The sequence below is a fragment of the Canis lupus genome, chromosome 1, assembly GCF_048164855.1.
Source record: "Canis lupus baileyi chromosome 1, mCanLup2.hap1, whole genome shotgun sequence".
Lineage (NCBI taxonomy): Eukaryota > Metazoa > Chordata > Mammalia > Carnivora > Canidae > Canis > Canis lupus.
Window position 1 is genome coordinate 56,447,138 of NC_132838.1, and position 23,156 is coordinate 56,470,293.

Sequence of the window (23,156 nt, forward strand, 5' to 3'; positions counted from 1 at the left end):
AGCCTCTGGGCTCTGTCCAAACTCTTAGGTCCTAATTCTTATTGACTTGATGGAGACAGCAAAGCAAGCTACTATATTTGACAATAGAAATGTGAAAGAGATTGATAGCAAGCATATTGAATGGGAGTGTCCTAAAATATTTCCACAGGCTAGAGTACTAGGCTTAACCTGAGCAAACAGGCTATGAAATGCCAAGTACACAGGTGCAGGCAGTTGAAGTGGGACAACAGCAGGTGTGTGGGAAACGTGCCCGAGAGAGGTGACTGCCAGCAACAGCATCACCCTGTGAACTAAGAATCAGTTTTTAAACAGAAGAACATGTTGAAACTCCCATCATCACCATCATCCTTGTGGTTGTTAGCAGGAGTCCCTCTCACCGCCCTGCCACAGGAGCTCGGACCGCAGGCTCAGCCTGGCGTCCTGGTCCCCACAGACCACATTGGGCTGTGCCCATGATGCTCGGGTGTACATGAAGTGCAGGTGGCCGTCCCTCTCTGTGGGTGACATCTCTTCACTACATGGATGCAGCCACCTCTTAGGTCACCTGACACCACCCTTCACCTGCCTCTCCAGGTTGCTCCTGCCTGGCCCTCCCCATCCTTCCTGTAGTCTTTCCTGTCTTGTGACAGTGTGGTCTTGGTTCTGGGCCATGCCTTCTCCCACAGAATGCTGGATTCTGGCTGGGAGTATTGTTGGCCTCCTGGCGGAGCCGTGTCCATGCTGACAATTCCCACCTTTCCCATGGGTGTGTCTATCCTCTGAGGGGCTGGGGAGGAGCTGCTGGCTCCCTTGGGATGGGTGCAGAATTCTTGGCTTTAGGTGATAATCCTGAGCACAGAATGGGTCATGTGTGTCAGGGGCTGACACGTAAGCTGGTGGTTGCTCGGCTGCACTGATGGAAGAACATCAGAACGTCAGAGACGTGACCTAGAGATGTACTTCTCATTCTGGATGCGGAAATTCAGGAGGGATAAGAACAGACCGCCTCTAGCCATTTGGGGAATGCCCAACGCAACCGCAAGCCAGGGCGCTGGTGGGAGTGAGTGGAGACGGACGGTTTCTAGAGGACGCAGGGCAGAGTTTGTGTTCCCAACCTTATAAAAGGACCAGTGGGTAAAAGACACCAGCATGGTGACAGAGAGAGTGGTGCTGCGTGGAGCCGGGGTCACCCAGGAGGAGTCAGATCCATCATCGCTAGCACATGTTGACCAGCTTCCATAAATCAGCGAACGTCCCAGATGGTAGCTCCCCTTCCTCCGCACAGGAGCGACATAGTTTAGTCAGTTCTCACTCTTTGCCTTTGTCTCTACAATATCACATCCTGTCACGGTTTGGATGAACACTTTGCAGGGGCCGTAAAAGTCACAGAAGTACCAGATTTCAGAAACTTCTCCTAAAATGTCTCACAAAGTGGATGCAGGTGGCAGTTGAGAGGTGTTGTCTTGATACGTCCCTGTAATGACCACTTGACAAGTGAACAAATTTCAGTGTGGATTTTTAAAAAGCTGAAAAGAACACCGACGGCTCAGTCCTAGTCCCTGGGGACTTGTTCAGAAGCCAGGGAGTGGGTGGGAAATCCAACACTCACATCCTGGGGACGCGGTACTCCGGATGAGTTCCTTGAGGAAATCCGTAGGTCAGCTCAGCCTCGCTGCTCAGCTCACAGGTACTAATTCTGTTGTTGTAGGAGCTGAAAGGGAATATCAGGGTTCACTGTCGGATCCGGCCTCTGCTGCCTTTTGATAAAGAATTTGGTGATCCAACTTCACAGGACAGGTAATTTGTTTTGGCATGTGTGTGTGTGTGTGTGTGTGTGTGTGTGTGTGTGTGTGTGGCTATTTTAAGGAAGAAGATAGAAAGTGCAGCAATTTCCCACGTATCCCATTCTCCTGCCCCTGGTCCCAGTTCAGGTTTTCTCATGCTCTGGGTGAAGGTTCTTTTCTGGAAGGAGCTGAACAGTTAGCAGGCCGCTGGCATGCGGCTGGAGTGTGTCCAGAGTTTCTGAGCAAGCTCCGTACGTGTCAGAGGGGTTCTGCTGCCCAATGGGGTCTGGCTGGTCCTTTCTCTGTGTGTGGGTACATCAGAGGGGAGGCGGCATCCTTTTTTTTTTTTTTAAGATTTTATTTATTCATAAGAGACACACACACACACACACACACACACACAAAGAAAGAGAGAGAGAGAGAGAGAGAGAGAGAGAGGCAGAGGGAGAAGCAGGCTCCACGCAGGGAGCCTAACGTGGGACAGTCCCGGGTCTCCAGGATCACGCCCTGGGCCAAAGGCAGCGCTAAACTGCTGAGCCACCCGGGCTGCCCGGCATCCTTCTTTACTTACTCAGGAGACCCCTCAGGGATGTGACGAGGTCATTAGTATTGACACAGCTGGTGTCTGTGACTTAGGATTTTGATGGTGTTAATGAATAACACAGAATTCTCTGAAATTCCTTTAGTTGGCTGTTTACTTGAAAACCACACTCAATAGGACTTTCCCTTCTTCCCCTGATGAAACAAATCCACATGGAAAGGTCCTCCCTGCTGCCTGCTGAATGGATTCCAGGTTCCAGGTGCTGCGGCCTCCCGCGGTGGCCCACCCCGCCCCCGCTTCCACCTCCTGGGTCTCCTCGGTGGGCTTGCGGCCACAGGCACTCACCTGTCGGGGTCCTCCCCTTGTCTGCCCACATTTTGCTCCTCTGTAAGGGCCTCTCTGGGGTCTCACTGATGTTTACGTCGTACAGTCTAGCAGGTGACTTTGGAAGGTCTTCAGAAAGCTCTTGGTCAGCCCTACAGTACAAAACACACTTTGTACCTTTTTGACATTAACTGAATATTTTTTTCTTCGACTCTGTTGTTTTGCTAGTGTAATACTTGTTGTGCCGTGTTGGCCATTAGCCATTGGCCAGAGGGCCTGAGCAAGCCGTGTCAGGTACCACGGCGTAGTACGGTGGTCCTGCAGCGTGGTGTCTCCACAAACGCGTGGTTTCCCATTACCTTAGTGACATTTCAATTGCTGATGTTGGGCTGTTTCCATCGTCAGAGGAACAGTGTTGCTCCTGGCTATTCAGCTTCTCAAAACTTCACCAGAGGCTTCATGAAGTCTCGTTTGTGCTCCTACATCATTATGTTCATTCAGGGTTTGTTCTGAAGCCTGTTGCATTTTCCCAGATTCACGATTGCCTTCAAACACCTGAGTTCCTGAGGACAGAGACTGCGCTGCAAGGCTTCTTGTACATCAGTCACCCCTGAGGTTCTGAGCCAAGGCTGGATGTGTAGGTGGCACCGGGGTAGAGCTGTGCATATCACTCACAACACACAGGGGATCTGGAACCAAGAGCAGAGTGTCATAGAAAACATTTCCAGAGAACATGAAAAGGAAGGAGGAGAGAGGAAAATGAGGAATGGGGAGAAAATGAGAGATGTTGATATAGGAGGGAGGTGTGAAGAGCAGGAGAGAGGGGCAGAGAGATAGGCCCAGAGTTAAGGATGGGACCAGTGGGGAGGACCGGAAAGTGAAAACAGAAGGATGGCTCAGCAGCATGAAGAGTGTCAAAGAGTTGGAGGCCTGGGTGGCACAGTCAGTTAAGCATCTGACTCCTGATTTTGGCTCAGGTCATGATCTCTGGGTCGTGAAATCAAGCCCCGCGTTGGGCTCTGCACGGAATGTGCAGCCTACTTGAGATGCTCTCCCTCTGCCCCTTCTCTCTCTCTCTCTCTCTCTCTCTCACTCTCTACCTAAAAAGAACGAAAGGAAGAAAGAAAGAGCATCGAAGGGTTTGGGTCCTGGGGACACAGACAGAAACTGCACAGTGATGTGTATGGTCATTGTCGTCCTCCCCCCAGCTCGGTGCCAGCAGGAGTGGTCCACGCCATCGATGATGTGAGTGACGTTCCCAACACGCTGTCTTTGGAGAAGCCTTCTGTTCGGTGCTTCCCACAGTCCCCAGAGTCATCCAGAGATGGGTGAACGCACCATCATCCTCTCCCTCACCCCATGCCTCCTGGATAATGGAGATGGGTGGTTTCTTGATTCCCGCTGGAGCGAGGAATTAATGAGGCTCTGGGTGCACTTCCCTCCTGTGAAACCACAAGGCTCCTGACTGAGGGTGTGAGTGAGGAGAGTCACTCCACCTCGGCTGGTTTTCTGTCTCCCCGATCAATGTGCACACATGCACGGGACTTGAAGTTTAAAGCCTAAGGACAGAAGCACAAGCATAGAGCCGGCGAAGCTGAGCATGAACCGTGTAGTTTTAAATTTATGGAATGGACAGGTTTACTCCCAGGTCACGGTTTTGTGGTCTCCTTACGACCGCGTTTCCTAGCTTTATCTGCCCAGAAGGCCTGGCAGTAGCACTGGGAGCCCAACTCCCAGGCTGTGGCTTCCACCTGCTGGCAAGTGGGGCTCCTTGAGGATGGTGGGCTTAGGAGTGCAGGGCGCACCTGGGCAGGGGCTGCACCGGGCAGTGAGGCAAGTGACAAAGGTGATGTGGTTGTGTCCACAAACCCAAAACCCACATAAAGGGGTGCCCACTGACACAAGGTAAAATAATGGACCTTGAGGCATGACTAGAGCCAGGATGAAATATGTAATTACATAAAAAGTTTCAGGACGCCTGAGTGGCTCCATCAGTTAGGCATCTGCCTTCAGCTCAGGGTCCTGGGATCAAATCCTGATTCGGGCTCCCTGCTCAGCGGGGAAGCTGCTTCTCCCTCTGCCTCTCGCCCTGCTTGTGCTCTCTCTCTCTCTCTCTCTCTCTCAAATGGATAAATAAAAATCTTTTTATAAAAAAACCCTTCAGTTCATAAGTACTATGCCCTTAAAATCTCACAATGACCTCTGCAGGGTGCTAGAACATCAGAGTTACAGAGGGGTAAACACGTACGACGCCTTTCCTGTATGAAATGCATTCAGTGTAAAGGAATCATTGACGAGGGAAAGTTTATCTTTGTAGAAGATTCTAGCTGACAAATTCAGAATAAGTGATAAAACTAGGAGTCACCACTTAAAAGCCCTAATGGCTCTGGGTGACGTCCTTCAGTGGGTGCCAGACTGTTAGAGGTCCACGGGATCTTTACCACGGAAGGTCCTGGAATCCCTGGGAACCCAGAGCACTCATAGTTTCCCTGAAAGCAAGATGCTCAGTCATTAGGAAGTGGTGATGGGGTGTGGAGGTGCTCCCCAGCCCCACGATGGAGAAACTGAATCTGCATCTCACGGAATCTCTGAGTCTGGCATTCTGAGCGAGAGGGAACAATCAGCCCAGCCAGACAAGTGACCTGATTTCTCTGAGCAGTCAGTTACACTAAGAAGGAAGACAGGACACAAAACGAGAGATGCTGCAAGCTCACTGCCACCGCACCTGAGCAAGCTGTCAGCCACACATTTTGGGGACAGCCAGAGAAATTGGGGTATGTACGGGGTCAAATTAACTTTATAAAGTGAGATGAATAACATCATGGTGGGTATGCTAAAAAAAAAAAAGATTCCTTATCAGTTAAATCAAATGATATGTTGTCTGATATTTAATTAAAATACACCAGAGAAATGGGAGGTGGGTTGAGCATCTGTATAGAGTACGATGGACCAAATGTCAGCAAGGCTGGGTGGGCGGGTGGGGGCTCACTGTCCTGTTTCCTCTAGTTCTGTGCATGTTTGAGAGTCTCCATAAATAAAAGTTAAAAATATGTTAGGCTTGTCCTTCAGCACAGCACGTTATGAGCATCACAGCATGAGTTTAGGAAACACAGGGAAAAAAAAAAATTAAAAAAAAAAAAAAAGGAAGCACAGGGAACGGGAGCCCGCAGCTATAATGACAGCCCTCTGGACCGTGGGGCCGGGGGCAGCCGCGTGTGGCTGGTCGCTTGGCCCCGGCCCCTCTGCCACAAGTTCACCCATTGGAGGCCCTCCGGCAGAGGGTCACATGTCCTAACTTGCAACGACTCTTCAGACTCTTCAGCTTTATTCTTTTTTTTCCCAAAAAGCCCAGAAAACTGTTAGTGCTGTATTAATACACCTTCCGACAGTCCCAGTCCTTGTTTTTAGGGATGCTTTTGCCTATCATTTGATGCATTGTATGTTGCCTTAGACACCAGGAGACAAATTAAATTCGCATTATTAGGAATTTGAGTTAAAAGGTGCCGTCATGATCATCCTGTTAATGTCCTCTTGTAGGAGAAGACACTGAGTGTTCGTGGCTAAGCGCAGGCCCTTCTACACTCGGTGCAGTCTGTGGGTGCGCTGGTCACCCTCGGGTTTGGAGTGGGAACGTGCATCCTGACCCCCGGGCCCCCGGGCTGTGGACCTGCAGAGGCACCTGCTTCGTGTTACTGAAGGTCTTTGTCACCACCTTCACCCCGTGTCTGTCCTCTCCCGTCCATGTCAGAGTCCCGCTGAAGCTTCAAATTCCAAAGTTGGAAGGTTCTGTGGGTTTTTTGATATTTTACTCATCAAGATAAGATAACATTTCTTTTGATTGGGTCATTTTGGGTTTTGCTTAAAGAAATCCGAGTTGTTTTTCAACCTAACGGAGCTGTTTGTTCAGGAACTTGGTATCTCTGAATCTGCTGACGGGGCGAGCGGTTGGGGCCGTGACGGGCAGCTCTCGGCTCCAGAGTCGGAAGAGGGCTGGTGTTTGTGTTGGATTTCCTTTCAGTCCGTCATCGAATTCAACATTTAATAGCGTTAGGTTCAGCCTGTACGTAGAATCCACATCAGATGGAGCTGCCATTGTCCTGGTTCTCGGCTTGTTCGACACTCAGATGTGCAAGAACAGATCTCCGGCTTCATCTGCCTGTCTGCGGTTCTCCCTAACATTTCCTTCGTGTTGAACCGCTCAGTTTGACAGTCCCAGACTTGAGTGTCTGAATGCAGCTAACAAAGCCCAGGGGTCAAATGATTCTTAGGCATTATCTGTAGTTGAGGTCAAAGCTATTTTTGAGAGGTGGATGGATGATGGATTTGGCACACGAAGACAAAATTTTTAATGATCAGAGTTTCATACGGTCGTTGACAGATTCCCTGTCGTTTAACTCAGGTTCACCTGGTCCTCACTTATCTGGAATGGCTGGCATCCTCCGCAGGCCGCTTCGGCATCTGCGGAAAGCAGAGATTCGTGGTCGTGCCCTGGGTCTTCTGGCGTCAAGCCCCGCAGGGACGCCCCAGCTCTCCCGTGTGCATCCCTCATCCAGGCAGCCCTGAGTCCTGGAACTGATATTCGGGATGGCTTGCATGATCTCGAACAGAGGACGCCCCACACTGAGCTCTTGGTTTTCCCTTCAGATGGACTCCTCTTCCTGTCATCTCGTCTTTGCAAATGGTAACTCCGAGCACCCAGTTTCTCATGCCAGACCTCGCCATTGACACTTGCCTGATGAGTGCTCAGCAGATCCTGTGGGTTCTGCAGGAAACCCTTCCCTGGGTCTCATTTTCGCCGTAACCATCACCTTCGCACTCAGGATCACGTCCCCTCCCTGGACCCAGCCCACCTGCTTCTCTGTCGTCTGCCTGTGTTGATCCACTCCATAGCCATGGAGCAGTCTTTGAAGATGCAGCATGATCAGATAGAGGGCCTCCCGGCTTGAAACTCTTCCATGAATTCAGAACAAGTTGGGGACAAAATCAAAAACTCTTGGTCCTGACCTCTGTTTCCTTGTCCATCTGTGGCACCAGCCCCTTCATGCATTGACCCCAGCCACACTGGCCTTGAACATGACAAGCCCTTTGCCACCTGCAGGACTCTGCACCTGCTCTTCCTCCAACCAGAATGCCCTCCTCACCCTCATTGCCCAGTGCAAACATCACCGCCTCCAAAAACCTTCCTGGGTGTCCCAGTCTGAACTGGACCATTTGTGCCACCTCCCTGCATCCATTTACTTCTTCCAGCTTCTTGGTGGAATCCTATTTTTCTGTGGCCAATTTGTGAATTTGTCTACTTCACCACAGCAGGCTTCGTACCATGTATTCGCCATGAGACTCGCTTTAGGACCTGGCACAGCCTCTCTCCATGCACACAAGCGAATGAAACACATACTTCTAGTTCATTCTGTGGCTCAGGGCGTTCTTATCCTTACCGGCACCCACCAGCTATGGTGGAAATCGGACTACCTGAGTCAGAGGCTGACAGGGTGGCTTCGGCCGTGCTTCCAGGCCTGTCAAGATCCGCTCTTTCCTGCAGTAAAATTGTGGGTCTCAAGGGGGTTTTCTAGAAGCAACATTTAGTTCCTCAAATATAAACCAACTTTGAAGAATTGAAATTTGTTATAACTGCAAGTGTGACTTTTACAGACTTGGTGGTCAGAGAAAGATGTTTGGATTTTTAAGGAGTTATGAGGATTTAAGGAAGAAATTCTCTTTCTCTTCCTGTCTGTTTACTTTGAACTCATGCTCTCTATTTTACATTTTCTTCTCCTACTAGTAGGTTATTTCATATCATTAAACCAGATTCAGCGAGTTTGCCCCTCATCCTGTCTCCAGCATGTGCACCATCACAGGGAAGGACACGCTCCTGTCGGAAGATGCGCTCCCAGCGGCCAAGCGACCTGTGCGTGGATGTGGACACAGGTGGGGGCTGTCCGTGTATCAGCTGGGGTCCAAAAGTGATTCTCTTTTGCATCATGCCCCCAGAGTATATACTACAGTAGAAGTTCCTACTACATTTTTTCCTTCATGAATGGCAAATTTAATCTGTATTTTAGATCTGTGGACTTACCGAGCTACACAACTGTGAGGTCCCACTGGGACCAGACTCTGACGCCAGCACATTTCACAGACGGCAGGAGACGAGACTTCGAAAGGATAAATGACACCCCAGGGTCATGCAAGTTGTAGCAGAGTCAGAGTTAGCAAGTAGGTTCTCTATTAGTTGTAAAGACATCTGTGGCTGCCTTTCACCCACAGACCCCGAAGAACCACGGAGCCTGTGAGCGTCTGCGGTCCCGGAGGCCCTGTGCAGGGTCCCTGAGGGCAAGGTGGAGCTGGATGCACTGAAGCCTTCATCACTCACACTGTGAAGTCTTGTCCCCTCTCCACATGTGGAAACCTGCCAGCACCTCGCCCTGATGCATGTACACACCTGCACCTGTGCCTGAACCCCCTCCCTGACTGGGTTCCTGGTCTCGGAGGGGGCAGGTGGGGACACGGGACACCTAGCCCACCCTGTTGGTTACCAGCACGCTGTGAATGTGGAAGGGGACCAGGAGCTGCTTAATAATATGTATTAGCAACACACAAAAATAACAATAAATATATTCTTCCAGCTGTTTTTGAAAAATAATTCCAATAAGAAATGAACACCATCCTTTGTGTCCTCGTCAGGTTAGCGGTCAAGCAGTGTAACCTAATACTGAGATGTAAATGATGGTAATTCAAACAGAGGTTGGTCGCTCACCATCTGCGAGCACAGCGTGGGGGGTCCTTGGAGCTCCCCTCCTCGGTTACCCGCCAGCTGCACCAGGTTTCTCTGTCCTCAAGTTGTCATGAAAAATGTACGACACATCATTTGGCACTTGGTGTTGGGTACCCTGCCTGTAGTCTTTGACTCTTGGAGCGAGACACCAGTGAGCAGAGAGTGTATGTAGGGGGCAAGGCAAGGGGTTGTGTTCCCGGGGTGAGGGGGTGCGGTGCAGGAGCAGCCATGCATGGAAGGGGGGCTGACCAGTGCCCCGCAGACCAGCTGTAGGGGACGGGCACTGATGGATCCCACGCTGGCTCTGTTCCCCATGACAGGAACCAGGGAGGGAAAGAGGGATGTCTTAGGGGCAAATTTGCACACAAAAGGAGCATCTTAGAACGTGTCCAAGGCAGAAAGGCTCGGGCCCACCTGCTGGTTCGCAGCTCTCACAGCTCAGGGTGCACAAAGAAACAGCAGGACGGGGGTTCCGTCTGTTACCCACGGGAGCATGGAACATGACAGAGTGGTTTCCCTGAAGACTTTCATGAGATGCGTGGAAAAAACTCATGCTCTCAAGACAAAGCAATCCTTTAGGAATGCGTCCGAGGCTGTGGACAGGTGGTCCGAGAGCGCCAGGTGGGCCCTCCTGTCTCTGCACCTTTTCCCAGCCCTGCTGCCTGCCATGCTCACAGGTTTGTAGTAATAACACACAAACCTCTGAATCCACCACCCAGTGTGGAAGCTGGAACATGGCAATGACTTTCACCGCATCCACCCTGCCTCCCCGTCTAAGACCGTCACTATTTCACATCTTATTTTGAGGTGCCTTGCATTAAACAGATACTACAGGTATAGATACTGAGGACACCTATATATTATACAATGTTTACAAATACATTACTCATAAATTATGTATAAGACTTATCTGAACTACACTTACAAATAAAACTGTATAAACTATAGATGTTTACATGCATATAAATGTTTCTATCTCTATTTACTCCTAAAAAGTCATTGGTTAAGTTTTAGTTGTATTTTGGGCCACTGAGTTTCTAACATGGATTTGCTAAGCTGTATCCAACTCGATGCGGGTTGCTACGTAGAGGTAACTAGTAAAGACCTACTGCCCACAGAGGTGACCATCTTTTATGTCATTGTGCAGGGCTGTAGAACCAAAGCATCTCCTGGGAGAGGATTGTTGCCTTATATTTGCAAACCTCATGGCCCATCCAGTAGGTTTTTCAGAATAGGGAGATGATATACCCCCCAAAGATCGCGTTTAGTGCCTGCATCCCCAGGAGAGAGAACTGGGATATTTGCCACAGAGTCACAGCACGTGTGCCCCCGGCCTGCACTCTTCCCAGTGGAGGTGGGCAAGCTCCCTGTGGTCATCGTGCAGAAGGCCAGGAACTGGGAAGCAGCACTATGGGCTGGGCAGGGCCTGGGTTCTTGTTTTTTTTTTTTTTTTTTAAGATTTTATTTATTTATTCATGAGAGACACAGAGAGAGGCAGAGACAACAGACAGAGGGAGAAGCAGTCTCCACGCAGTGAGCCCAATGTGGGACTCGATCCCAGGACCCCAGGATCATGCCCTAGGCTGAAGGTGGTGCTAAACCGCTGAGCCACCCAGAGATCCCCTGGGTTCTTCTTCTGAATGAACTTCACTTACCTCCTCCTGGTCTCAGCATGTGGCAGTTGGATTAAAATGGACTTTTAGCTTCAAAATGTGATGGCTGATGTGAGTTGATGGCAAAGAACTGTATGCCCTGGATTTTTTTTGAAAGGTGTCCTAAGAGGTTGGATACAGGTACAGAAGCAGCTCAATGTCGGGAGAATGGCTTTGTGAGTCACGGGCTCTGAGCTGGGCACCTGCCATGTGGCGCCCACGGGGAGCCAAGCAGCTCCACAAGCAGGTGCATTCACCCCGCGGGGGAGCCGCAAGGATCTGCATCTATCACTTCTGTGCATCTGGGCCAGTCCCCTCCTGAGAGGAAGGATGTCACAGGGCAAGAGCTTGAAAATTTGGATAAAAGGAAATTATGTTAAAAGGTCAAGGAAATGAATCTTACTTGTGAGGAGAAGGGATGTTTAGTGCTACGAACGAAGAGGTATTTGTTTGGAAGAACATTTAAGCTGTGTTGGGTGAAATGGAAGTTTGCTCTTGGAATCATTTCAGATGCTTAACATCTAGTGATCACACTGTGGGACGACACTCTAAATAGCCATGGGGAGCTCTTGGATGCAGGCTTGTTTTTATGGCTTTTTATGTTCCTTACATGGTGTCCCTTGAGCTTTTGGGTGAGACATTGTGAACCTTAGCATTTTTCGTTTGTTATTCTTCATGGTTAAAACTTCAGCTTTTGAAAACATCCAGTAAAACACTTTGGGGTGTGCGTCCCTGTGCAATTCATCCTGGGGCACTGGGGTTACGTCTTGGCATGATATTAAAGGAATACCACCACCATCAGGCAACAGGAAAATGAAAATATGCCTCTGGGAGGGAGCAAGGGACCGAGGCCGGTGGTCAGATTACCACTGATGCATAGTAATATCACTACTCTCCTGTACTGTCCTACAGACAGCTCCTAAAGCAGCTGCTGGCATAGTAGGTGCTTAATAAATGCTCAGCAGAAAAACGAACACTCTGTTAGCAACCCCTCTCCCCCCCCGAGAATAAAACCTCTTAAAAGCCAGGTTGGAACAGGGCCACATACAAATCTTTGTGTATTAACCAGATTAGGCATCTGCGTGATGTGAAGGAGGCCCCACCTGTTGTGCTGAACTTTTCATTGTGGTAGCAGGAAGCCTCGACTCTGCCGGGTGCAGTCACTGAGAGCTGGGGACAAGCCCCCCGAGTGACCTCCCCCGCACTGGCGCTCTGCACCACCCACTCCACACACGCTTCTCCCCTTCCTGCTGCATTCACACTTAGGAAAGGTTTCCAAGGCAGTGACATAAAGAGTGAACTGGAAGGGCACCAAGCTGGAGACCCAGGCCAGCTCAGGGGAGGGCCAGGGGACCATCCCGTTGGCCTGGGTGGCGGGCGCCATGGTCCCCTGCAGGCCACAGCAGCAGCAGGTGTCGGGAGGGCCACAACAGGGCAGAATGGGGGGAGACGCTTGACTGAGTGTGTTGGCAAGGTTACTACTCAACAGTTGTCTCACAACCCGACTCACCGGATGCACACCTGTGATTCCTATAGCGTGTCGCCTTCGATTATGAAGACCGGAAAGGCTCACGCCTCTGGCAAGACCAGTATTTAAACCAGGGGGCCTTACAGAGTCCAGACGCACAGAGCATCACTCCCACAGCCCAGACCAAGTGGTTGGCAGTTAAGTAAGTGACAAAAACAACCACATCTGGAACAAATAGCTACCGAATCGCACAGCTGTGTCTTTAACACCTAAACTGGCCACTTTTTGGACATGCACTTATTTTTGCAGATCGCTCTCTTGCTCTGTCTCTCCAAGTACCTGTAAGAAGATGGGGAGCCACGTCCTCCAACAGCTCTCATAGAAAAATCAAATGTCTATGGGCTATTTATTCACCACTGCAATTGTTGGTTTCTTTCTTTTTGCTTCTTTCTATACGCCTGTGTTTTCATGAATTTGCATTTTGTTTTAGAATCGGAACAGACTCCAAATATTTATTTTTTTTCTTTGCCTAAGGAAAAGTAATCTCAGGCAGCATTTCTTGCTGAAGACAGCCTTGGCTTCCCTCACACGAGATGACATTGAAGAAGATGGTTTAGCAAGATCAAAATTGATGTGTTTTTTAAAAAAACAGACCTTTTAGTGCCTTTACGTGTTATAATTAAATGATAACAGGTCTGAGATGAGACTTCTTTATTCCTGGGCTAGCCTTACACCTGACTTGAGCTGTCGGGCTGCCCCAAGAGTCACTGTCCGGGGCCATTGCACGTCTGTCTCTGTGGAGGAGGAGGCCTGCTGTGCATTCCTCCACAGACGCGACTTTCTTCTCATCTCAGTGCCTGGCCCACAGTTCCCCTAGATGGGAAGTAAATGTTACAGTCTTTGGGGGCCATATGGTCTCTGTCTTAGTTACTCAATTGTGTGGCTGAGTAAAATGCATCCGTAGACAATCTGTAAACCAGGGTGTGGCTGTGTTCCACTAAAACTCTGTTTACAAAAGCAAGCGACAGGCTGGATTGGCCCCAGGGCGGGGTGGTTTGCCCAACCCTGCTTGGTACTGTCTGTGGAGCCCTGGCTGAGTCTTACACTTTGTTTACACTTTTTTTTTTTTTTTTTAAATCAGGAAACGGTCCTGGTGAAATGTGCCCAGCCTGCTCACCCTTTGATTAATAAGACATATAATTTTGAGAGGTAAGTGCTTTGACGCATGAAGCAAAGTTACACTAAGAGAAATTTTGCATTAGCATTTGGTTAATGAGATTCATGATGTATCCTGTCATTTGCACTCATTGCCAAGCGGCAAAGGGAATCTCGTGGAGAAAGTGTGTCTTTTCAGCACGTGGAGCTGGTGCAGCCGCGCGTTGCAGGCAGGACGAGAGCCCTGACCTGTGCAGCACACCTTTTGCAAAAAAGTCATTGAAATGGAATCTAGACCTAGATATGAAGCATAAAACCATAAAACACAGGAGAAGGTCTTTGTGACCTTGAGAAACGCCACTAAAAGCGTGATCCATACAAGACCTTGACCTTGACCACAACGAAGCCATGTGCTCTGTGTGTGGTCTTGTTAGGGGGACGAACTGACAAAGGCCCCACGTGAGAAAACCTCTGGAAATCACAGAGTGCCCCAAACACCTGTGCCCAGAAAACAAGAAAACAAACCGCCCCATCAGCAAGCCAGCCAAGTGTCTAGACAGACGTCCCACTGAAGACAGGTGCCGATGTCATTAGTTCCCCGTGAGCTGCTGAGGACCTCCGGGCTGACCGCGCCGGGTGCTGGCCGCCCCGCATCTCCGGGCTGACGGAAGCGAAAGGTGGCGTGGCCACTTCGGACAGTTGCCAGTTTCCCTGGCATTAAACACCTGCTTACTCTGTGACCCAGACGTTCCGGAAAAGACAAACCTGGGAGCGGGGAGAGAACAGATCAGAGTCCCCCGGGTCGGGAGGTTGGGCCGGGATTGTCACCGCAGAGGCTGCCCAAGGACTCCGGGATTGCTGCTCTGTCGCGGGGCGCCCTCGCTCTGCATGTGCCGACGCCCCCAGAGCGCTCGCCTCAGTGAGCTGTTCTCTGTGTCCGTTTTTCAAAGAGGCTTTCAGAGACAGAGGAACCGGCTGTGATGTGTGGATCCGGGTTCAGTCCATAAAGCCCCGCCCGGGTTTTGTACAGGAGCGCTCAAGTGGCCGCCTGGTGTCAGACAAGCCCCCAGGGAGAGGCAGGGGCCCGTCGTCCCTGTGAGGCATCAGTCGACACGGGGGCGACCAGGCCAGAGTGTGAGGCCAGAGATTCAGAACCAGTGACACTGGACCGAATGGGGCCCAAGGGACAGAGGAGCAAACCCCAGGTTTGGTAGGAGACCTCACGGCCCTCTCAGGAACGACGGAACCGGATACGGCGAGCGGCAGGCAGAGGCTCTTGAGCGCGTGTGCTCGACCTAGCGGAGTAGAAGTCACCCAGCTTCCCCGTCTTCCTCCGAAATGACCGAAGGACCTTGGGCCACTCGGGCTTGCACCTTGCACGCCACCTCCCGGTCAGAGCGCCGCGGGGATCGGACACGGAGATCCCTGGGCTGTGGGCTCCCCAGGCTCAGGGGCCCGAAGCTCCATCACTCCCCCTGACGAGCTGGCCACAGCAGGTCTGCGAGGACTGTGGTGTGGACGAGGGGACAGGGAAGTGTGGTCCTGCGGCAGGCTCTGTGGCGGCTGGGGACCGTGCAGGAGATGACGGCGCCCTTCACCGCCAGCTGTCACAGCCTCTGCATCCTCTCTGGGGAGGACGCTCTCAGGGAGCCCGACCTCCACACAGGGGTCGGCCCCTGCCACCCTGCTGCTGGCAAGGACACAGGAGGGCTCGGGCCACTGGCCATCCTGCCACCCCATGGCGCCAGAGGCGGCTCCAAGGCTTCTTGGGCCCAGAGTGCTGGCTGTGGCCCCAGAGACCTCAGTGGACCAGGTGGCACAGAAGGACGGGCAGGTCTGGCCCAGGAGGTCGGGAGAGGACACACAGGCAGTCAGACCCACCCTGCAGACTTTCTGGTCACAGCTACAGTGGCGTGGGGGTGGTGACAGTCCCCGCAAGACACACTGGACGCCAGTGTGGTGGGATCGTCTTCTGGGGTCAAGTCTGTCACCGAAGCACAAGGTCCTGGGTGACGCTGTACGAGTAGCAAAGTCTCGGGTCCTTGCCTTGAATGACACCTTCCCTGGGACAACAGGCTCGGCACCGGGGCTCCTGTCCCGCGCTGTCACATGGGCACATGGGCATGTGCAGACGTAACATGAAGAGACTTTCCCTGGAGGGTTATTATGGCCGGGGACGGGGTCATCGTCCAGCACAAGGGCAGAGCTGTTGCACAGAGGACCTCTAGCTTCGCGGGGTGCCAGCCTGTCAGGGTCAGGAGAAGGGGTTTTGGAGGGGGCGCTGCCCCTGGGGGAGCACAGGCCTGTTCTCAGGAGGGAGGGCTGTGAAGGAGCCCCCAGACCCTGACCCGATCTTCATGTGAGTGCTCCATTTGGGGTTTATGTCCCCATCTTCCCGTGTCCTGCAGGACTGTGGCCATGGCTCCTCCTGGGGACCCCATCCAGAGCCCAAGGCACACAGCACACTTTGTACCATCTTGGCCCCGCCCTGGCATAGGGCCGCCCCCCACCCCTGGCTCCAGGTGTCCCCCCTGCAGAGAGCGGGCCCACCTGGAGCACTCCTGCTCCAACCCTGGTTCCACCGGCAGGGCAGCTCCGGCCTCCCCAAGGGCCAGCGGTCTCTCCTCGTGCCCCTGGAGCACTTGTCTGGCGTTTCTGGTTACCTGTCATCAGTGTGACCTGCGTGTGGTGGGGGAGGCAGCCGCACCCCCCCCCAAAGCCCACCTGCCACCAGGCAGCTCTTTAATCCACGCCTCATTTACATGGCTCCTCAGATGACTCAGAGCAGGTCTGTGTAAATCAAGTCACAGGACCTTCACAGGATCACCTGGGCAGGTGGCACAGGTCAGGAAAGGTCACACAGCTTTCTGGGGAATAAAGTCTGCTCTCCCTATGATGTCAGCTGCAGCCTGCAGGGCCGAGAGGAGCTGGCGAGGGCGCTGGAGGTGGGGACGCTGCGGCCGGCAGTCACGGGGGCCTTGTTTGGGGGGTGGGGGGTGCCCACACGTCACTCAGATGCCAGGATCCTTGGGGTGCCCTGCCGCAGTCGTCACACACTCTGGAGTTCAGACGGAAGGGAAAGATCTCGATTGTGGTGTTGGAACAAAAAAAGAGATGAAGGAATGTGTGCACGCCGCTGCATGTGGAGGCTGAGAAGCAAGAATTTAAAGTTAGGTCTCCATAGGAATTTATTCTGCAGAAACACTGTTTTGGTGCTCGGGGCTGTCTCCCTTCACAAACAGTAGAGCAGATGGGTTTTGTGAAACCAGGACACTGCTTTTTTTTTTTTTTATAACAGCTTTTTACAGAACTAATAGACGTTAAATTATCTTATTTCAGTTCTGAAAGAAAATTTCAATAGTTTCAGTGCTTAGCCCCTTTTTAAAAATAAATGTGTGTCAAAGGAAAATACACTCCTTACTATTCAGGAAAAATATGAATGGGCCCAGAGTCAGAAAATAGTCACTGCCTTCTGAGTGGAATAAAGATGTGTTATTATTTGTTAAAGTGGCAAACTAAAAGGAACAGCCATTGACCCAAAATGCCATAAGAAAAATACCGAGCAATTTTATTGTCTCGAGTATAATTTACATATGGGGTGGCCGAAGGACTCCTGGCTGTGTCGTCCTCTCCTTACATGCGTTCATGCCACCTGCAACTGGTCTGTGCTGAGTCCCCTGTGGTCCTGAGTTCGAGGCTTCCCCGAGCTCCCACTACAAGTAGGCAGAGGGCTGTTGGTGAGCCACGGGCGTCCGACCCGGGTCCTGACAGCTCAGTTAGCCAGGAGTTAACCAGGTAGAGAAGAGAAAGGACAGTCCAGGTGGGGAGATGGTCAAAGACACAGAGAAGAAAGAAGAAGAGGGTCAGAGACCCTGGAACCCCCCAGTGGGACTGGGTATAGATGGGAGCCGGTAGGGGGGTGCTGGCTGTGCAGAATGAACACCCCGCGTGGCCTGGCCTGGCCTACCCCCCGACCCCGAGCACCTGCAGCTTCCCCTAGGGACATGCTGGCCCCTGGGGCCCCGCCTGCTGTGGCTGCAGTGTCACCTGCACCCACTTCTTTCACGGAGCTGGACGTTCTTTTGGGCAACGAGAGCCACGTGCGGTTCTGTGACGTGCTCCTCTACAGACACTTATTTCTAACCTAATAAGGAGCATATTCCTACGTTAGGAGGACATGGTAGAGTTTAACACAGAAAGTATTGGCCTTTTCCTTCCCTATTTTTAGGAGCACTTTATGTATCAGGAATATTGATCTTTTGTCCATGATTTTAAGTGGCAACTGGTTTGTTATTTGTATTTTTTTCTGATATCTCTTAGCCACGCAAAAGCTTTCTCCCCTTTAACTTAATTACAGTTACAAAGGCCACCGGGTTAGAGAAGAATATACTCACGTGTTCTTCCAGTACTCAAGTGATTTATTTTTTACGTTACCATCCATTTGGAATGTATCCTAGAATAACCAATGTCTGAGGAATGGATCCTACTTCACCTTTGCCCACGTCCCTCCCCAGTGACCTCGACACTCCTTAGTGAGACACACCTTTTCCCTGCTTATCTGAGGTGCCCCCTTCGTCCTACACCTGCCACGTGCAGGCAGGTCTGGTCCTGGATTTGTCTGGGGCACCCTCGGCCCCGCTCCTTTCCTGCCCAGGGATTTCTTTCTATTCTGCTCTCTCATTTTGCAAATAAATTGTACAAACACATTGTCTGGCTCCGGAAAATACCTGATGGTGTATATGGCATTTGGGGGGATTAAGGCAAGTTTATAAAGTGACTTTGGAAAGTCTAGCTTCCTTACAGAGCTCAGACTTGCTGCGCAAGTATGTGGTCCATCTTTTCATTTGTTCAAGTTGAGTTTTGTGTCTTTCCGGAGAGTTTAATATTACTGTTGTCCCGAAAGGATTTGGACATTCTTGATGAAGCGTATGGCTAGGTTCTTGGTTTTCTTTTTTCCTGCCATCGATGGGACCTTCCTCCCATGGTATCCTCTTACTCAGTTGTCTGTAAGTGTGAGCACGATTGACATTTGTGCACAAACCCTATAGCCTGCGACCTCGCTAAAGCCCCCTTCTGGCTCAGTAGCGTCTGGTCCTTTGACATCGGAGTGCCTGGATGCCTGGCCACATCTCCGCTAGAGGGATGAGGGTCCTGGCCACCACTCAGCTGCTTCGTTATGTCCAACTGCTGGGGCCCTGAGCATTGGACTTGGTACAGCATTACCAGGTACAAGTGGCAGGACCTTTGACCTTGGGTTCCTGGTGGTGAATAAGAGCTGAGCGTTGACGATGCTCACCAAGACTAAACTATTTACTATTTAGGAAATGCTTGGGGATCCCTGGGTGGTTCAGCGGTTTAGCGCCTGCCTTTGGCCCAGGGCACGATCCTGGAGTCCCGGGATCGAGTCCTGCGTCGGGCTCCCAGCATGGAGCCTGCTTCTCCCTCCTCCTGTGTCTCTGCCTCTCTCTCTATGACTATCATAAATAAATAAATCTTTAAAAAAAAAAAAAAAGGAAATGCTTGCTGAGTCCTGCCATAGATTAGAGATTCAGGAGACATTCGGCCAGCAACCACGGGAATGTCTTGTTTGAATCATGATTTTTAAAAACTGAGAGGAAAAATAAGCTTACCAGAGAACCAGAGGAATGTCAGGGAACACAGACTGACTTTGGGGGGGGCGGTGATGCTAAGTCATTGCCATTAATTTTTTAAAATGTGGTAATGGTAACATTCCATGATGTTTTTTGGAAGAGTCTTCACCCTTTTCAGATACTGAAATATTTGCGAGGTCTGCTTCTATAGGCTCTGGGTGGAGGGCTGCGGGCTTGGGCTGAGTAGCAGGCCTTGGGGAATTTGGTGATAAGTTAAAAAAAAGACTCCAGGGGCTCCTGGGTGGTGCAGCTGGTTAGGTGTCCGACTCTTGGTTTTGGCGTAGGTCCTGAACTCAGGGTGATGAGGTGAAGCCCCACATTGGACTCAACACTCAACACAGAGTCTGTCTGAGATTCTCTCTCCCTCTGCCCCAGCTCCCTGCTCACGCTCTTTCTCTAAAATAATAAATAAGTAAATCTTAAAAAAAAAAAAAAGATTCAAGAGATCAGCATCACACCGCTTGCCCTAAATGCCATCCTGATCATACATCATAAGCAACATTTTATAAGTTTAAAATTACTCCTGCTCCTAGAGATACTAGGGATCAATGGGACACTGACACATTTTGAAAATGAAAGAAGAGAAGCATTTGGCCCAGCTCAATAAAAACCTGTAGTTCAGGCATCTAAGCTTAAATGCAAGCACATTAGATTCAATGCAACCGACCACGAGTGCTTATTTCATATATTTGGCAGTCTGGCACAAATTCTGCTCTTCAGCTGCATTCCAGTCTTGCTTCAAATTGTGCAGCGAGCTGCATTTTTTGGAAGTTCCTTCCTACTTAGCTGTGTTTGTGCGTGCTTATAAACACAGAACCACATCGGAGTCCCTTCTCCATAGCAGACATTCCAGTCCCATTACACGTATGGACATTCTGCTCCACTAACCTGGGGCCTCAGGAAAACAATCCTTTAAGAGCGTGAACATAAAAGTTAAATATTATATATCAAATGTTGCCCAGCATATGATTTTTACATGATTATTGTTGGACCCACTTAAGTGGAGCTAATTTAGTTCCAAGATAATTACATGGTATCCCTTCTTTTTTTCTTGCTTGCTTGCTTTTTCTTTCTGCTTTGCAAGCATTCATAATTGTGTTTTTATAACACAGGAGACATTTCTTCAGTTTTCCTTAACCTCTGTCAGCCTGAACGGTAATGGAATCAATGTTCATTGTTGGCAGAGTTGGACCTTGACTGTGCTGGGGGCTGAGATGGGAAGTGGATGGGGCTCTCGTTCTTAGAGGGTTTTCAAATTTGGTTACAAATGTAAACCTCTGTTTCTTCCAATAATGCATCTTATTTGCTTTGCCTCTCAGAGTTTATGGTCCAGAAGAATCTCAGCAAGTGGTATTTGGGGATGTGTGCCCGCTGCTTACGTCTCTCATAGATGGGTGAGTTAAAAGACCTTCAAGGTCTGTGATCACAGTTACATGTAACGGTGGGTAGATCTCATTCAAGCTACACAATGAGCATTTTATACGATGGCAGAGCAAACCCATGGCCCCAGGCCGATTAGCATCCATCAGGGGTCAGTAGGTCTGCCTGCCAGGAAGAGGCCTAAGCAGGACCTGAGGATTGGCTGTCAGTAAACACCTGGTGACACGTGCATGGGGTGAAGACCATGGGCATTTGCTCATGTGCTCTCTGGGATTCCTTCTGCCTTTTAGAGTTTTCAGAATGTCTGTGGAACATGTTTACGCTGGACTGAGGAACTCCTCATCCTTTTGGGATGGAGCTTCTGGTCCCGGAGACATGACCCCTGATTCCCAAGGCCGCATGTCACACCTTCAGAGTAAAGATCATGTTTTCAGCAACAAATGGAACCAGGTTTGTGTGGCTGAGACACAATACGCCGAGACTTCCCACTTCAGGGTGCCTGCAAGAACTCTGGTTTGGTGCATTCAGCGTCCTGAAGAAGGCATATTTGTGTTTGCCCAGCAAAGGCTCCTGCGTGGCCAATGTCCCTGAAGTGGAAGCTGTCATTTCAGCCGTGTTTCCGCCCACGGTTGCTCCAGCACCTCTAGCACATCACAGGGGCCAGGAAGGCACATGATGTGATGGGTCAGGTCCCCACAGGAGACCCGCGTGCCTCTCGCTGCACGCACCTGCTGGGCTGAGCCTCCTGCTAGGACGGTTGGTTTCTCCTTCCACTCTTCTTCTGGAATGTTGGGGCTTTTATATGCATCCCCCCAAAAAAAAAAAGTTCTTCCATGGAAAATGATAGGGGGGCTCTTTTGTCTTTTCTTTTCTTTTCTTTTTTTTAAGTAGGCCTCTTTTAAGTAAGCAGATTCCAGAAATAAAATAGGCATGGTGGTTAAATGGTCTTTGCCAGAGTTGCCTTTCCATTTTAAATGTGAAACAGATGGCATTATTTTAAGTCCTGAGCTGCTTTCTTCAAGAGGCTTCTTTCCTCTCCACATTCCCCAGGGGCTTGAAAGGTAGGGTGAGTGCTCACTGACCTGCTGGGGCCACCAGAGACCCCCACACGCCTCTCCTCCAGGAGGGGGTGAGATCGGGAGGCAGTGAGGTGTCTGTTATGAAGACCTTGAGACTTTTCCATCCTGGAAGACAAAAAAGATGGGGTGGTAGCTCTGAGGCTGTTGGTCAGTTTTCGCCCTAACACATGCTCCCTGATGGACCGGGTCTGCCCATCGTGGTGGAGGGAGGGCCCTGGTCATGTTGGAGGCGCCAGTCAGCCAGCTCCTCCTCGGAGTTGTGGTGGCCAAGTCTCAGCCCCTGCCAATCTGACTCTCTGGGAATACCTCCAGCTGAAGGATGCATCTGATTAAAGGCGAACGGGTGGAATCAGAGCATTAGATGGGGCCCATGTGGGGACAGACTCGTCCCCTCCATGACATGAAGGCAGGTCAGGGCTTGGCATCCAGCCCCTGAGGTCTGGATCACCTGCACCTTCATGTAAGGATGTCCGTGTATAGCATTTGTAGATTTACATCACAAATGCATATCTTGTTGTATCAATGCATTTCAAATATTCTTTCGATGTTTCAACCTTCCCATTGACATTTTGGGCTGAAAAAACAGCTGGAAGGAAATGCAGGGAGCTGGCAACAGTCCCTGTCCTCTGTGACATGACGCCTGTCACAGAGACAGCGCCGGCACCTTCTGGCCGACTGTGGATGTGCAAACTCCAAGTCCCTCGGAATCAGGGAGTCTAAGAATAAGCAACAAATGTCCTGTCGGCAGTGCTCACAATCGTATGTGTAATGTGGGAACCATTGGTAGAAAACCTCAGGAAAGTGTGCACACATGGTGTCATTTCACATGCATTAGAAGAAGCCCGGGTTTACCAAGATGCACCTGCATTGGTGACCCCAACCCTGTGCTGACAGAGTGGGTGGGCGAGAAAGGGGTCTTGCTCAGGGTGGGACCCTGCATGGGCCTTGAGCTCAGGGCACCAGCCATGGACGCCCAGAGCAAATATCGAATCACCGAGCAGAAGCAGGTGTCGATGAGGAGCATGCTGTGCATGTGTAAAGGCAAATGTGGTTTAACCCAACAGCGTGCAACCAAACAGCAACACGGATTATGCAAAACACAGCTATAGTCCTGGGAAAGCCTGATTTGTAAGGAACCAAGTGACGGAGGAATACAGAGAAAATGTATTGAATTTTCTTTTCTTTTTTTTTTTTTTAAGATTTTATTTATTTGAGAGAGAGAGCATGAGCAGTGAGGGAGGGGCAGAGGGAGAAGGGGAAGCAGACTCCCTTTTGAACAGGATCCCAGGACGCTGGGATCATGACCTGAGCCAAAGGCAGACGCTTCACCCACTGAGCCACCCAGGCACCCTGAATTTTCCATCCAAGTAAACG

General features: G+C 50.6%; 1 protein-coding gene across 3 annotated transcripts in view; it reads left to right on the top strand.

The window, feature by feature from the left end:
* KIF25 (kinesin family member 25) overlaps positions 1-23,156 on the top strand; it is a 50,767-nt gene that overhangs the window by 17,637 nt on the left and 9,974 nt on the right. For 2 of the 3 annotated variants that reach the window (XM_072831073.1, XM_072831076.1), the window contains exons 6-9: positions 1,688-1,776; positions 3,837-3,873; positions 13,659-13,726; positions 20,643-20,717. In XM_072831073.1, coding sequence (XP_072687174.1) covers positions 1,688-1,776; positions 3,837-3,873; positions 13,659-13,726; positions 20,643-20,717 — 269 coding nt within the window. The remainder of the gene's footprint in view (positions 1-1,687; positions 1,777-3,836; positions 3,874-13,658; positions 13,727-20,642; positions 20,718-23,156) is intronic. The other variant, XM_072831084.1, reaches the window with a different exon arrangement.